The sequence below is a fragment of the Rhinolophus sinicus genome, linkage group LG05 (assembly GCF_036562045.2).
Source record: "Rhinolophus sinicus isolate RSC01 linkage group LG05, ASM3656204v1, whole genome shotgun sequence".
Classification (NCBI taxonomy): domain Eukaryota; kingdom Metazoa; phylum Chordata; class Mammalia; order Chiroptera; family Rhinolophidae; genus Rhinolophus; species Rhinolophus sinicus.
In genome coordinates, this window is record NC_133755.1 from 64521741 (window position 1) to 64539366 (window position 17626).

The following is a 17626-nucleotide window of genomic DNA, read 5'->3' on the forward strand; positions in this document are numbered from 1 at the left end:
CTGGGCATCTTGAGCAAAGAATTGAACAACATGCCGAGGTAAAGTAGTGAAAGAGCAGTTTATTAGAAGAAAAAGTACACTTCGAAGAAATAGAAGCGGGTCTAGGCAGAAAGCAGTGGCTCAAGGGCCATTATTAAAAAGGACAGTACACTCCAAAGAGTTTGGAGTGGGCCCCAAGGCAAGGCAAAAAAGGGGCAAAGGCTCAAAGGTAGCATTATTAGGAGAAAATGTACACTCCACAGGGTTTGGAAGCCCCCCCCACCCCCACCCCCACCCCCACCCCCAAGCAAAAGCAAGGCTCAAAAAGGCACGGCTTGCAGGAGCCTGTGGGTTTTATCTGGGATGGGCTGTTCCTCTCCAGGTGTGGGACCACTTGATTGACACCTGTGATTGACAAGGGGCTATTACCTTATCTCTTCAGACTGCTTATTTTCTCCGCAGTTTGAAATTGTTAACTACAAGCTGATTGGCCCTTCCCCTGTACCTGGGCTTTCGTGGGCTTTTTAGCTGCTTTGTTACAAGCCGGATGCCCTTCTCCTCCCACCCCCACCCCACCCTACGTCTGAGCCAATTACTCAGGATTATTTTTGTGAGTCAGGCATCCTGAATCTATTATTCAGCCATTCAAGTTACTTCCTCTGGCTTTGTTAATGGTCTCTGTCTTAATTCCCCTCCATGGTGGCCATTTTCCTGACTGTTTATAATTTTCTGTCTCATAAGCATGTAGTCTACAGTAGACATGGAAAAACGTAAAGTGAAGGGACTAGAGTGGCTTTCTTGATGAAAATGAGCATCTGAGAATGTTTTTCCCTTTTGATTTTCAACTTTGCTTTAAATCAGTGATATTTGCAACTCTAGTTATATGTTACATTAAATATTCATGACAGCAAGCTACTTTTATACTAGAAATGGGAGCAGTATAGCATGAAAACTTTTTCATTTTTGTTTAATAAATAAACCCATGAGAGAACAATGGTTGCATTAATTTTACAACACTATATCAACTGTTTCCTTTCAGATGTAAGAGTTTCTTTACCATCTTTTGAAAGATAGTGCAGGCTCTTGCAGTTGGCTTTATAAATTTGCATTGTCAAAGCTGGAAAACAGTGTGGTATGATAGAAAACGTGCAGGAACACTACATCACTTTTTGATCTTTTGTTGAGACATCACTTCAGATAGTCTTATCTATGGTCCTTAGGACTATGGCTTTGGAACAGGTCTGATCTGGTTCAAAGCCCAGCTTTGACCTTACCAACTATGGTACTTTGGGCAGATTACTTTACCTCTCCAAGCTTTTGTTTTCTTGCCTGTAAAAAGAATATTAGTGCTTGTTTTTCGTGGTTGCTGTTCTGTCTGCTCGCTCGTGGGCCGTGAAAGAATTCACAAGTCAGATAGAAATATAGAAGATTTATTAAAGTAAGAGGAGAGTCGGCTGGGCAGAGTCTGCTAGAAACTACTGCAAACTACTGAGTTGTGACTTTGTTTGGTCTCAAGTTTTATCTTTTCCTGTAGTTGTGCGGTAAAGCTGGTTACTGCACCCTTTGCATATATTACATAGATTTAAGTTGGAGCCAAGAGAGTGGATTACATACAGATGCAAAACCTCTCCCAAGTCACAGGGCCAGCACTGGGCTAAGTAAATAGAAACATTGAAACTGGTCTGCATAGTAAATGTACAGCAAGCAGAATCATTAAGAAGCTAAAAAGGAAAAAAAGCTTTCAAAAAGTCCCAAGCTAAACTACACTTATTAATGTGAATTATACTAGAGGTCCAAATCTCAAAAATAGAAAATTTAGTGCTACCATTACAATCCCGTCTTAATGGGACAGGTTAGTTAGTATGTTGCGAGGTAGACAGGGAGGTCCCTGGTGGAATAAACAAAAAGCAGCCATATCCTGAAATTCCAGATTCTGGAATGTCTCCTTCACTCCAGGACAAAGATAGGAGAACTCGCCTTGAGGTTAATAAATTACCTCACATCCCTTTTGGCCGGACAAAGGAGCAGATCTGATAGATAGGAATGGGTTGGTTCGTTAATCCCTTCAGGAGGAGCAAATAGGACAAACCTGATAGATGAATTCCAGTAGAAGGCTCCAGCTCCCTTCCCCAAGCAGACAAGGGAAAGTATGAAAGTAAGAGCTTTTGCCTCACTCACGGGGCACCCCCATTCGGGACTCCCTCCCGCTCAGGAGCTCTGACCCTTTGTTTTCAATAAACTACCTCTTTTTAAAGCTCTGCCTCTCCAGGGTCCGTGTTTCCATTCTTGGGTCTCAGGAGACACGATCCCGGCTCACACCCAGAAACTGCCGCCAGAGAAATATTCCTAGATCATTAACAGTTGCTATGGAAATTAGATAGTGAAAGGAGTCTAGAAAATTCCCTTGTTGGAAGCAGCTATTCAACAAATGTTAGGTCTTTTTGCTGAGTAGATTTATTTTCCTCCTAAGCAACTCAAGTGCTTGTATAAATAGATTGAGAACTTTAAAAAAACGTACATTTGATGTGGTTATTGAAACCAAGTTTGTCATTAAAGACTATCAGCCCGTGTAGGACCAGCAAAATGTAGGGACGTTTCTGAAAATGGTGAAAGAGTTAGAGGCTTCTTTAAAATAAAACCAAAACAAATACAGAAAATAGAAGAAAAAGCAAAAACCCTGGTGCAAAGTAAAAATGCCTCCTTGAGATTGAGGCCTTTGTGGGGTCACCTAGGGCATTTTGTGCCCCTGTCAGCTTTGCTTTTCAAGACATTTAGGATCTCTTCCTCCTCAGAATACATACTGTGTCTCACACACTCAACTAGCAGCCGTAATAGCTACTGTGCAACTGTCTCACTCTAGTTTTCCTTGAACTTAAAGAATTCTATACTTAAAAGATTTATTTCTCCAGTTATCACATTTAAAATTAGTAAAATTTCTTAATTCATCACATTTTAAATAGGACAGTCCTTGCTGTGCTTGGTTAAATTCGGATCCACGTCCTGACAATTTCTGTGATTAAATGAACATTGATGAAGAAACTGAAATGTCTAGAGAGCTCTGCTTAAGAGTTGGGTTACAAAGATGTTGCTCTATTAGAAGAGAAGCAGGTAGGCTATAAATGCCAAGGAGGAGGTATAAACAAAGTGCCATGGAAGTGCCTAGAAGGAACAATTACTTCCAGCTGAGAGGATGGAGAAGGCTTTATAGAGGAAGCTGCATTCGAATATGGCCTTGAGAGAGGATTAGCTGGGTAGAATGTGGGGTTGGGAAGTGGGCAGTGGCATTGGAAGCAGGAGATGCAACAAACTAAAGCATGAAGTGCGTGGCATGTTTTAGGACTAGTGAATAGGTTGGTATGGGTGGAACCTTACGAGGTTTGGATTTGGTAAGAGATGAATCTGGAAAGGCCATACTGTGGAGTTTTTAAAAAGCTGTTTAAAGGAGGTGGGACCTTATTCTGTAGATAACATAACTGGTGCAGAGAACAAAGGTAGTGAGCTCTGTAGTTTGGTTGGAAAATCTTAAGAGTGGCAAGAACAAAGTGAAAGAAAGAGAAACTAAAAGCCCAGTGATCAGTTAGGAGATTATTGTAATAGTGAAGACAGAAAATCTCAAAGATCAAGTTAGGCTATAACAGGATAGCTGTAGAAACCAAAGAAGACTGGATTTAAATGTTTCACAGTCACAGGCTGAATTCACAGGCCTTGGTGATCAGATATGGAGATGAGGGTGAGGGAAGAGTCAAAGATCACTTCAGGACTTCAAGTTTTCTAGACACATTGATGCCAATTAACGAGGATTGAAAGAGGAATTCCTTTGGCATAAAATGAGAGTACTTATTGTGAAGGATTTGATAAAGCAGAATTTCCAAAATTCTAGTGCTCTCTATTATGTCTCACGCTATAGGAAATCCCATGTTTCGAGTTGTTCTGTGTGAGAGGACACTGGTACATATTGTTGTAGTTATGAGGCTTAACCTGAGATGTTCGAGTTTTTACAAGTTTGTTACATTATCTTTTTAACATAAGAGTACCACAAATAAATTTTCTAGTCTTCAGGAGACCTATGAAGCCAAAAGACACGAATTTTATGGTGAACGTCAGAGGAAGGAAGAAGAAATGAAACAGATGTTTGTGCAGCGAGTAAAGGAGAAAGAAGCCACCCTGAAAGAAGCAGAGAGAGAGGCAAGTACACTGGTGTGATGGGATTTGTATATTTTTGGTATCCTATTAATTTGGGGGATCTATCTTGAGAATTTAGTTGAGGTGCTTTTGGAGACTGCTTGTTACTCTTTAACAAGTATCTATTTTAACACAATCTTTGGATACAGACTTTAAAATATCACAATCTGAAATCAAATAAAAACTTTGGCCCTTATGGGTAAATGGTTTTCCATTGAAATTGGTGTTCCAAGGACTTGTAATGGACTGGTTTACTAAGAAGTGTTTTAAATATCTTAACCATGAGCCAGAAATATTTTAGCTCTGGAATAATAAAGCCTTTTCTGAGAGTTTTTGAGAGTTATTGGGATTGTGTTTTGCCACGAAATGGGTAACTATGAAAGCTGTTAAGTAGCTTTTTGAGTTTGAACGCAGGCTTTTTGGATGAGTTATGGTCTCGATGACCTTTGGATATAGCCTTGCCACAAAAAAAAATCAGCAGTAAGTTCCTGTAGTTTTGTTTGCTTCTCATTCTTCAAGCAACAATTTTAGTTTTATTTATGTTAAGCTATTTTCTACAAACCTGTAGACCTAACTGTAATGGTTACTTTTAAGTAAATGGCCATATTTAAGAGGCGGGTCAAAAAGGAGGAGCTACAGAAGGAATTTCTAGGAGAAGACAAATGTTAATACAAATGAATTTGATAACATAAGAGTTCCTGAAGAGTTATTTGTAAAGTAATTTAATTTTACAAATTTATTGTTTCAAGTACACTTACAGCACTTGATTTTAAATGAATGCTATAGTAAGTGGTTTTATAAAATTAATACTCTCATGTACCTTATTTATAATGAATTTTGATCTTTTATTTTGAAAAAGTTCAAATAACAGGAAAGTGACAGTACAGAATGCCCGTGTCCCTCCCTACACCTAGATTTAGCAATGAACATTTTTCCTTCTTTATTTTATGTGTATGTGTGCATCTGTGTGTGTGTGTGTGTGTGTGTGTGTGTGTGTGTGTGTGTGTGTGTCCCTGGTCACCTGAAAACTGGTTGTAGATGTCATGAGACCACCTCTAGGTCTGTCAGTGTGTATCTCTGAAGCTTCGGGTATTTTCCTCCATAACTATAGTAGCAATATTACACCTAAGAAAATTAAGAGGAATGCCATAATCTCCTAATCTCCAGTCCATATTCAGATTTCTCCAGTTGTGTCAAGACTGTCTATTATTTATTTTTGTTTGGTGATTTTTTGGTTTTGTTTTTGAATCAGAAGTAAATCACAGGTCTCATATTGCATTTGGGTGTTCTCTTTCTTCAGTCTCTTTTATTCGAGAATAGTCCCTGTTTGGAGTTACTTTTATACAAATACTGAGGAAGGAGTTGTGATGAGTAGGAAATAAGGATGCTGATTTTTCTTTCAATTAGTAGACTCATCTTTAAGATGGTAGCAGAGTAAAACTCTTTCAAGTGTTTGTCTTTCATATCATGATTCTTAGTTTCTCCAGTGAGGAGGGAAGATGGAGAAGTGGTTTATAGATTAGTTTTAATTTTGAAAACCCCACATAAGAATATTTTGTTTAAATAATGTATTATTTAAAAGGAAATTAAAACTTCAGGGTGACCAAGTAGTTGAAAGAAAAAGAGAAATACTGTTTGTCAATAGCTGCTTTATAGATTTTTATTTTTGTGATTCAAGTGCTTTTTTGTGTTAAGAGTATGTATTAAACTAATGAAGAAGTTAATTTAAATCTAAGGCACCAACAACCAAAGTTGTCACAGGAGTTCTAAACTTTTCATTATATAGCTTTAGAAGCAGCAGATTACTGGCCTGTTTCATAACTATTACACGGTATCCCATGACCAGTTTTCATGCTGCAAAGGCAGTATCGTTAATACTTTAGAGTCAGGATCAGTCTGCTGAAAAGGAAACCTAGTCAGTAATCATCATTCCATGAGACCAGAATCGTCAACTGAAGGACTAAGGACGACAGTATAATTTATTGCTGGTTTTAGGACGGCTTCAGAGGGAAAGGAGGCTTATTAATAATTACAGTGGGACAGCGGGTGGGTGTAAACCAGGTTTCTTCTGGGAAAACGGGACATTTGGTCACCCAGTACTTGGCTGCTGACATTTTAAAGTTAGTTATATCGGCAAGATACTGGCAGTCACTAATAAAAAGATAATTTGGGTAACCCAAAACATTATTTCTGTATTAGAGGACCTTGTTATTTAAAATATCCTTGCCCATATTGTTGTAAAACAAATACCTCTTAATTTATCTTGCGTAAGAATCTGGATTTTATTATATAGTTAGCTGAAAATGCTGTGAACATTAGATAACTAAAATATGTAAATGCACAGAACAAATATTATCTCAAAATACTGTTTGTTATCTTTTCTACATCTTTATTAACATCATTCTAGATGTACTAATGAGGCATTATATGTATGACACTCAGAGTTCCCATTCCCCTCCCCCACTACAAGAAAAAGTACAGCTTATATTTATCCCTCAAAGCACATACGCATCATTAAATCATTACTCCTTCCCCATTTTATATTTCTTCACTAATTTTTCATTTAATATTAATGCCTCTCCATTTCTAAAAGTACTCCAGATGATTTTTAGTAAAAAATACAGCTACATTATAATCCTGAACATGACAGTACAAGAGCCTTGTAACAGAGCAGGAAGGAGAGGTTTGCACATAGGCGGAGCTGCGAGCTGTGGCGCAAGGTAACTTCTCAGTGAACACAGACAGCTCACCTTCCAGGCGGTCAAGGCCAAAAGGGACCACGGCAAGGTTCAGAGCTCAGATTAAAGATACTTGCTAGTTCACTAAGGGAGGAATGTTGTCTCTAGCATTCATTTCTAAAAATGGATACATTTTAAAGCCTCACTGAACAACACAATGTATTCCTTAGAAGTAGTGTTGACAAAAGATACAGCAGTGTACCTTATTGGTGGTAACAGTCTTAGGAGCATAGGGGAGTAGTTGTCAGCAGCACAGGTCTCCTGTTTCTAGCTTCTTTGATTAGTATTTGAAAAGACGTTTGAATGAAATGCCTATTGTAGTGAATAATGGAACCACAAGTGAATGCTTCATGTATAAAGTATGCATTTAAGTAATCAGATATACGGAGTGTGCCAAAAAAATGTTTATACATTTTTTTGTCACCCCTGGTATATCTGTATTAATATAATGTAAATCTGCTCCTTCATCTTCCCTGTCCAAGTTTTACCGTCCACATCACTCCTCTCCCAAATTTATAGGGGATGCACACATGCTCAGAGAGCTATAGACTATTTATACCACTGCTTTGAATGACAGCTAGATGAGTTCTACTACACACACACCACTTTTATATCTTAAATAAGAAAATAACAAGGAACTAATGCTTCTCTGAAATGTCATCTTCAGGAATAAAAGGATTTAAGGTAGAATGGCCTTACTTAATCTGTCTCAACCTTGTTCTGTCTCTTTTTAAAGACTTCTATCAGGTTTACTGGTTTACTACACACTGTAACATATTTGGAATATTTAATTTTTACTAGGTTGGAGTTTAGCTCTCTTAATTTTCTACCCTTAGCCTCTGATTTTTAATGAAGTGTTTCCTCAACTACTGTTTCCCCGAAAATAAGACCTAGTAGACCATCAGCTCTAATGTGTCTTTTGGAGCAAAAATTAATATAAGACCTGATCTCATATTATATTACATATTATATTATGTTATGTTATACTATACTGTACTATACTATACTATACTATACTATACTATACTATATTATATTATATTAAAGACCTGGTCTTATAGTAAAATAAGACCGGGTCTTATATTAATTTTTGCTCCAAAAGACGCATTAGAGCTGATGGTCCGGCTCAGTCTTATTTTTGAGGAAACACGGTATTATATGCCATCTTTTCTAGAAGCAAAGTTCTGCTTCTTGTATGAATGCTAGGTTGCTGCCCAGAACAGAAAATATTAAAGATTATCTAAGCAGACCAGAGGATCAAGAAAAAAAATCTTACCTTTTTTGATCTAGTAGATTTAGATCCTATACTTGTGTTTGTGGCAGACATGGCACACGGCTGATTCATATGGAGTCCACTCAAGTCTCTAGATTTTTTTTTTCCAGATAACTAACAATTAAGTCAGTGAAATCTCATGTTGTAATGTTACAAAACTCATTTTAATGGCCGCATCGAGTGTATTTAGCACAAATGTATTTTTTTTTACATTATTAGCCAAAGGCTATTTTTTCCCGTTATAGTGTAAATTCTACTACAGTGAATATTTATATATAAAACTTTCTCTGAATATAGGATTTCTCAATTCAGTTTAAGTTTCAAGAAGATCAGTGACTGTGGAAAAGTGCATTTTTAAGGTTTTTGATTTAAATTGACAATTAACACTTGCTTTCCAAACAGCTTTACCAGTATAACTTTCAACAGCTGTTTACTACAAATGATAACTTTATTTGGAAAATAGGGTTTTTTCTTTTCTCTTTTTGATAACTTGCTTCTGTAATTTGTGTCCCTCACTTTTATTGAGCATGGATTTTAGAAACTACTTGAAGAGGCTTTGTGGAGAAACTGTACAGCAAGAAAATAAAAACTCCAAAAAAGGGTCAAGTGTTTTAAAGACTGAGGTCTGTTCATGAGGTTGTGGTTTTTTATTACATTTTTCTCATGCACTTTTTGCATGGGACCTTATTGAAAATTAAAGGCAATTCCATGTGTAAATTTTTTCTGAAAGCACGGACTTTGGGGCCCCCAAGAAGATTGTGTGTATGGCTGTGTAGGTTAGCATTCTGAGTTGCATTTCTGAGCCAGAGAACCTTCCTGTGCATTTGCTGCCATTCTGTGTCATTAGTGAGTATTGCACCTTTGTTTCACAGCTACAGGCCAAATTTGAACACCTTAAAAGAGTTCACCAAGAAGAGAGAATGAAGCTGGAAGAAAAGAGAAGACTTTTGGAAGAAGAAATAATCTCTTTCTCTAAAAAGAAAGCTACCTCTGAGATACACATGAACCAAGCATATATGGCAGCGGGCGGCCACCTGAAGAAAGACAAGGACCGTAAGAAGTAAGCCACCCCTAGCCACCCTGTCCCCGGTAGCCGTGTCCCGCCTCTCTTTCTGTCTGATCGCCCTATCTCATCTTCATAGTGCTTCTCACCATTCTCTGTATTCCCTGTCTGCCTCCTGGGACTGAAATGTCAGTTCCTGCAGAGCAGCGACTTTGTCCTTTCTGGTCACTGCTGTTACCCTAGCATCTGGAATAGCACGTGGCACATATTAGGTGCTCTGTAAATATTTGGCAAGATGAGTGGATAAACAAAAAAATACAGTGTAAAAAGGGTCAGTTACGTGGGGAAACAAATGGGCTGCTCCTCATAGCTAAGCCTGCGGCTCCATTACACGTCTAATAACTACTGACATACCATTAGTTATGTTTAATTTCATGTCTAATGGAAGCTATACAGTTTGTTATGGAATCACAGATATAAAATAATACTTGATAAAAAGAACTAATTCTTAGGTTCACTTTTTTTATTTTTTATTTTTTTAACAAATTCTACTGATAATGATTTTGTGAGAATTTTTATTTTAATAAGGGAACCAGGCTGTCGATTCGAACTCCTGTGCTTTGATGTCAGAGCTTGTGAAACCAGTGCTGGACGTAAAGATGCAGAGGAAGGTAGAGAGGGCCCCAGTAAAACGGGGCGGCCATGAGTAGCATTTGGATGATAATCCCAAGACTTATAGGTTTGGGGTATGTGTTAAATCGAAGTTACCAAAGTTTTAGAAATAAGTTTTATTTTTCCTTTTTCATACTTTGTGTCCTTCATTTTCTTTCTCCCACTTAAATGTCCTTGTCAGTTTGCCTGTTTGACTGTTCTTGAAATTCCCCACTGATTTGTTCTATTGAGAATGTTCCTTGGTGGGTTTCTGCCTCAGTTGACTCCAACTGTCTCTGCTTTAGCAGCATCAAGTCCTCAGGTTCCTCACAGAGCAGCACTTTCAGTTTAATTTTATCACCACGTCTGATTTCAAACCCAGCATTTTCAGAATGTTGTAAGTCAGTTTCAAAATAGTCAGGAAAACATAACGTTGGTCCATTTTTGAACTATGGAGAAGTAAATCCACAAGGTTTTGGTGTATTTAAGTGACCTGTGGATTTTATAGTTTTGGGGGGAAGAAAGAAAGAGTTTATATTAAAAGTTCAATGATCTTTTAATAAAAGCTCTACAAGGGCATGGATCTGTGTTTTGTTCATGGATGTATCCATCTCCAGGTCCGAGAACAGTGCCCGGTACATAGTGGGCGTGTAATTACTTATCAAAAGAATGAGTACGATTTGTAATAGCTATTTTTTATTCAAGCATTGAATTTCAAAAGATAAACTATAATGTATTACTGCTTTTCAATATGTTTTGAATTATAAAGTTAAGGGACCTTTTACCCTCTTTTTACCTTAATCCAGTGTTACTAAAATTGGATTCCCCCATTTTATTTCATATATGAAAGATAATTTACATTTACCTTGTAGAAATTGGCACCCTGCTTCAGTTGAGAACCATTGGTATGTGCTGTTGTTTACAAAATTAGGGCCAAGCCCATACTTTTTTGAGAGCTCAGAATTCATCCTCAAGAAAATAGAGGTTTTTTTTTTTAAAAAAAAAAAAAGGAAAGAAAACAGTTTGGTGGGGTTTTTTGTGTTTTCCTTTGCCAAAGTTCTGTAGCTAGATACCCTACAGTATATTAGCTGTATATTTCTTCTTTCTAGAAAAGCTTTGTAAAACTAATGATTCTAGTAATTTTTATTTACTATATGTTTTTTTTTTATTGTACCATTCAAAAGGGTTTTTGTTTTTTTTTCTCTTTCCAGCTCCAATTTTATGTAAAACAAAGGTTCCAGGTCACAGAAGGTCATCACAAGCAAGAGTTATTAAAATGTTAGAAGTATGCTGTGATTTTCTTGCTGTTTTTATTTGCTGTATCACTTATTCTGTATCTGGCAAATGGGCACAGTTACTGCCATGTATGGAAAAATACTTTTAAGTATAAGCCAGAGTGGATGATAGCACTTATATATTCACTGTTGTTAGAAGTTCTTAAGTTGTTGATTTGTGATGACTCTAGATCATTCCGCCTGCTGCCCACTTAATGTCACTTTGCACAGCGTTATACCACAGAGCAGTGTCAGTGCCACTGAAAATACAGAACTCATTCATACTATGGCTGATTGCATTTATATTCCAAGATGAACCTTTTTATGGTGCATACAAAAAGAAAAATTTTGGGACTATGTTTAAAAATGTATTATGTACCTGAAACTGACCTCTCAATAGTTTTATAGAACTTTTTAACTTTTGATATAATTATCCAATTGGTAACATGATCCTGAGCTTTTGTATCGAATTTTATATAACATGATGGCCTTCCATGCTTTAGTATGCCTTATTGTGGTTGATGTATTATTATGAGGAAACAAAATATGTTTAAAAGTAAAAACATCCAGGTATATAAACCCATTTCCGAGTGTTAAATACCTTTGAACCTGGGTGTTAATCACAGTATTTTCATTAGGATGTATTACATACTTGTTGCTTAGAACTCTGTCTTCCGGGGAGAAAACAGTAGAATTTTAATCATCTTATTAAAAATATTTCTTAAAATAATTGAACATCTAAATATTAAAGATATAAAAATTTAGATAATTCATATCTCAAGGGATATTAGAATTCAGTGCCTTAGTAATATTCTCCGAACAATTAACTTTTTTTTAAGTCATAGGTATATAATTTTTCATTTTTTTGTACCTAAATATTCTAAATGAAGCTGACATTTACTCTTGACTAATAAATCTACATATATTTACTAAAACATGTTTAAATTACTTTTTCTTTTTTTAATTAAAATTTATTGGCGTAACAGTGGTTAGTAAAATTACCTAGGTTTCAAGTATACAGTTCTGTAATACATCATCTATATATCACATTGTGTGCTCACCACCCAGAGTCAGTTCTTCCATCACCATATATTTGACCCCCTTTACCTTCTTCTACTATCACCCCCCCCTTACCCTCTGGTAACCACTGAACTATTGTCTGCCATAAGAAAAGATGAAATAGTGCCATTTGGGACAACATGGATGGATCTTGAGATTATTAAGCTAAGAGAAATAAGACAGAAAAAGTCAAGAACCATATGACTTCACTGATATGTGGGATATAAAACTGAAAGCAACAAAGGAACAAGACAAGTAAAGAAACAAAAACTGATTAACTTTTCTTTTTACAAACATCATCCTAAGAAACATTTTTATCAAAATTAGTTCATTTAATTACATGTTTGAATTATTTTAAGACAGGTATATTACCAGTATTTTTTATACAACAAAATGTCTAACTTAGCCTATGTCAGATTCTGAATAGTGTTTTTTTCCATGAAGTTGCATATATTGCAAATAAAACCTTTCATTTCATAGCACAATTTGCCTGGACAAATACTTTACATTCGATTTTTTACATTTGAAATTCACAAATGTCTCAACTTTTTAAAACTTTAGAAAGGAGGTTATAAGTATCACAGAAAAAGTTCTCAACTGTCTTCTCAGGATCAGTCATGCCCACGTTCTGGAAGGTGGAGCAAGAGAGTTGGTGAGTCCCTGAGGCAGGTAGCCTGTGGTACAGAGCCCAGCCAGTGCCACGGCACTAAGCTTTAGCCAAGGAGAGTGTCATCCCAGAAGCTCCGGTAGTTATTTGTAGCCATATTAGAGTAAACTCTATGAAACAGCTATCCTAAACTTTAATAAAGTTACTTTTAAATGCCACATTGGTTGTTGGCATGTTAAAACAAAGTTATTCAAGTTTTTGTTAAAAAGATTATGGAAAGCGGCCTAAGACTCTGCACTTAACAGAAGGGTAATCATTTTGTACTAATGCTCTGCTCTGAGACAGACTCACTGCGTGTGCTCCAGTGACAAGGTGAGCATTATTTCATGTATTTGGGATTCCATGTATGATTTTATTTTTAAAGAATTGCACTGCAAAGAAAAAAACATTTTAAAAATAATTGCACTATATGTTCAAATACTCATTACAAAATGAATTCTTATCCACGGATGCTTAAACCAGTAAATTTTCTGGGCACAAAATAAAGCTAAACATGTTTTGTTTACATTTTTTTCCCATAAAGCATGTGAAACATTGCCTCTCGCTATCAGTCATTAATCTTTGCATATACTATTCTGATTTTTAAAGCTCTTTCACATAGACTATGATTTCAGCTTCAAAACAACACAAAGGAAAAAGAGTTGCAGGTATTATTATCATCATCCGCATTTTGAAGATGAACTCAATTTAGGCCCCATGTTCCTCTTGGGCTCAGAGGCTGTCCTCATGGAACAACCACAACAGTAAAAAGACAGCAGATTTATGCATAAAGTACTTTCAAAAGGGCTCCTGTCTCTACCCACAGAGCTCGACTGGGTCTTGGCGGATTGGAAACAACTTTTCAGATGTAGGAATGAAGAAGGGCAATCCAGGTCATGTTTTTGATAAAACCTGTGTACTCTTGGAAAGTAGCTAAATATGAATAGTGAGTTTAGGGGAGATGTGGGGCATCATGAGAGAGGTCTAAAACTTTCTGTCTTTATAGACAGAAGATAGGAAAAGTAACATCATGCAAACCCTAACTAAAGCTAACATGTAGCTATATTTTCTATATCTTAAAAAAGTTTTAAGATAAAAAGCATTGTTAGGAATGAAGACGTACACTTCAAATAAGAAAACGTAATAATTCCAAACATATGGAATGTCATAGCCTCAGCATATTTAAAGCAAAAATTGAAGAGAATACATGGAGAAATAAGCAAATTCACACTCAGGAGATTTTAACACACCTCTTGTTTATGATAGAACAAACAAACCAAAAATTACTACAGATATGGGAGACTTGATAAAAACATTTAATAACTTGGGCCTGGTGAACGTATATAGAACAATGTACCCCAGAATCACAGAACACACTGTTCAAGTACACTCGAACTTTTATGAAAATTGACTATATGTTCAACTGTAAAGCAAGCCTCAATACCTTCTAAAGGAATTACATTGTAAAGACTGTTTTCTGATCATAATATAATTGATAGAAATCACTAGTAACAAAGATTTCCATATGTTTAGAAATTAAGAAATATACTTCTAAACCCATGAGTCAATGAAGAAATCAAAAAGCAAATTAGAAAATATTTTGAACTGAATGATAATGAAAATATATACTTGTGAGAAGCAGCTAAAGTTATTCTTAGAATCAAAATTTATAGTCCTAAATGCTAGTATTAGGAGGGGGGAGAAAAGGCTGAAAACCAATGCTCTACACATTTCATCTCAGGAAGTTACAAAAATAGGAAGGAGTATACTAAACCCCAAAAATAATAAAGATGAGAACAGGAATTGATAAAATAGAAAAAAATATTGAATGTTCTTAAAAGATAATTAAGATTGACAAGCCATGACAAGAAAGACCAAAAAGAATGAAAAGAGGCAAGAATGGCTAAGATTAAAAATAAACAACAAACCTGACATTACAAAAAAAAAAAAAGGATATGGAATGACCAGAACACACTACATTGCTTGTGGGAATGCAAAGTGGTTCACGTACACAATGGAAAAGTTTGGCAGTTTCTTACATCCTCACCGTATATGTTTTCTATGGCTGCTCTAACAAATTATCACAAACTTAGTGGCTTAAAATAACTATTTTTACAGTTTGGGAGGCCAGAAGGCTGACATGGTTCTCACAGGGCTAAAATCAAAGTTTGTGCAGGGCTGTGTTCTAGGGCAGAATCTCTCTCTTGGTCTTTTCCAGCTTCTAGAAGCTACCCACATTCCTTGGCTCATAAACCCCCATTTTCCAAGCCAGCAATGTTGAGTTGAGTGCTCATGCTACATCATTCTGACCTTTTCCTCTTCCTGGCTCTTCCACTTCAAAGACCCTTGTGATTACACTGGGCCCATCAGCATAATCTCCCTATCTGCTGGTTAGCCAGTAACCTTAATTCCCCTTTGATCTTTAGGGGGACATTGTTCTGCCTGTTATGCCGTACAACCCAGGAGTTCCAGTCCTTATAAAGTGTATTCAAGATAAATGAAAATATGTGTCCATACAAGGACCTGTACTTAAATGTTCATAGCAGATTTTTTTCACAATCTGCCAAACTCGAAACAACCCAACTGTCCATTAACTGGTGAACACATTAACAAGTTGTGGTTCATCATAAAATGAAAAGGAACAAACTACGGACACATGCTTAGAAACATGAATAAATCCAAGTGTTATGCTAAGTCAAGCCAGATTCAAAAGGCTATATACTATGACTCCATTTATGTGACATTTTTGTCAAAGCAAAACTATAAGGACAGAAACCAGCTGTGTTTGCCAGGCCTGTGGAGGGGAAGGATGGCTTCAAAGGCACACAAAGCTTTTGGAGTGGTGAAAATATTCCATTTCTTTATTGTGTTGGTTACACAGCTATATACGTTTGTAAAAATTCGTGCAACTGTACACCTGGAAATTTTTTTTACCAAATGTTAATTATACCTCATAAGCCTGGCTTTTTTTCTTAAGTTAAAAGGCAAAAACAATGGGAATGAAAAAAGAGAGTATCACTACAGATCCTGTAGACATTAAAACATTAATACATTTGAAAATATAGAAAAAATGATAAATTCATTTTAAAAATTAGCTTAGTGATATAAGAATTAATGGAAAATTTCATAATAAAAGACAATCCATAATTAAAATCTGCTTAAAGGTTAGGCTGAGATGACTATCCGAGAATCCTACCAGACATAGAAAGAAGAAAGCCATTCTTTCACAAACTCCCTGTGGTAGGTAGAACAATGCCCCCACCCCAAAGATGCCAATGCCCTCATCCCTGAAACCTATGAATATGTTGCCTTACCTGGCAAAAGAGAGTTTATGGGTGTGGCTAAGGTTACAGCCTTGCGATGGGGGGAGATGAGCCTGATTGTCTATATGGGTCCAGTCTAATCACTTAGGTCCTTAAAAGCCGAGAGCCTTTCCCAGCTCTGGTCACGGGGAGGTGTGATGACTGAAGCAGGAGCAGGGAGATGCAACATTGCTGGCTTGGAAGATGGCTGAAGGGGCCTCCAGAAGCTGGAAAAGGAAAGGAAACGGATTCTCCCTGGGAGCCTCCAAATGGAGCTCAGCTGTGCGTAACACTTTGATTTTGGGCTGGTGAGACCAAAGGGAGACTTCTGACCACCAAAATTATAAATAAATTTGCATTTTTCTTACCATTCAGTTTGTGGTATTAGGTTGGTGCGATTATTATTATTATTATTTTCCCCCCTTCTTCCGCCCCCCCCCCCCCCAACTCCAGTTCAAGCCCTTTGTTTCTCAGTCTAGTTGTGTAGGACACAGCTCCCTGGCCCATGCTGGTGTTATGAGCCTTGCGTTCCCCCGGCTGAGGCAGTCGGTTGTTGGTCGGCCACTCACAGCAGCTCATAGCAGCTCTCGCCTGCTGCCGGCCACTCACGCTGGCACACGGTAGCCTGTGGCAGGAATCAGCAGACCATGACAACTCACGCCAACCTCCGGCTGCTCACGGCCAGCTCCAAGGAGAGCTGTTGTTCACAATCTTAGCTGTAGAGGGCGCAGCTCACTGGCCCATGTGGGAATTGAACCAGCGATCTCGGCCGGTGCTTCAACCACCTGAGCCACTGGGCTGGCCCTGGTGCAATTATTTCTAACCTTTTAAACCGTAATTACTTTTGCACCAACCTAATAATTTGTTACAGCAGCAATGGAAAACCAATACATTCCCCAAGAGTAAGTAAAGGAAACATTCCCAAATTCATTTTATAAAGCCAGTATGACTTTCATTTCAAAGCCGAATAAGCACATTCTGAGAAAGGATAATTATAGTCTGATTTCATGTATGAACAGAGGTACAAAAATCCTAAACAAAATAACAATACAGGAATATACTACACTTGATCTTAGCCAAAAGGCCGAGAAGCGATGGGACTATATATATATACTTTTTTTTAAGTACCTCATAGCTCTGTTGTTTTATTCCAGAAATGTAAAGTTGTTTTAACATTAAAAAAAATGTAATTCATAGCATTAACATTAAATGAAAAAATAATCTACTGTCAACCCTGTAGATTCAGAAAATATAAAATTTAGCATCTTTTCAAGATTAAAAAAACAGACAAAAAAACCTCTTAGAACATTGACTAGTAGGAAACGTACTTAATTTGATAAAAGATACCTATCAAAAAATAACCAATAGCAAGCATAATACCTAATGGTGAGATATTGGAAGCCATCTCTTGAAGACTGGGGACACGTGAGGGATAACGACTGTCATTCCCTTCCATTAAACATTTTACTGGAGCTTGTAGCTACTGCTGGAGGGCAGAAAATAAAGATGGACCAGAAAG

At 36.9% G+C, this 17626-nt stretch overlaps 1 protein-coding gene and 1 pseudogene across 2 annotated transcripts in view; one reads left to right on the forward strand and one right to left on the reverse strand.

Annotated features, from left to right (window-relative positions):
- SEPTIN10 (septin 10) overlaps nt 1-12035 on the forward strand; it is a 58674-nt gene extending 46639 nt beyond the window's left edge. For both annotated transcript variants that reach the window (XM_074332310.1, XM_019757044.2), the window contains 3 exons: nt 4032-4164; nt 9045-9232; nt 11038-12035. In XM_074332310.1, coding sequence (XP_074188411.1) covers nt 4032-4164; nt 9045-9232; nt 11038-11053 — 337 coding nt within the window. In that variant the 3' untranslated portion in view covers nt 11054-12035. The remainder of the gene's footprint in view (nt 1-4031; nt 4165-9044; nt 9233-11037) is intronic.
- A 5017-nt stretch (nt 12036-17052) lies between these two features.
- Nucleotides 17053-17203, reverse strand: LOC141572006 (U2 spliceosomal RNA; annotated as a pseudogene).
- Between the last annotated feature and the right edge of the window lie 423 nt (nt 17204-17626).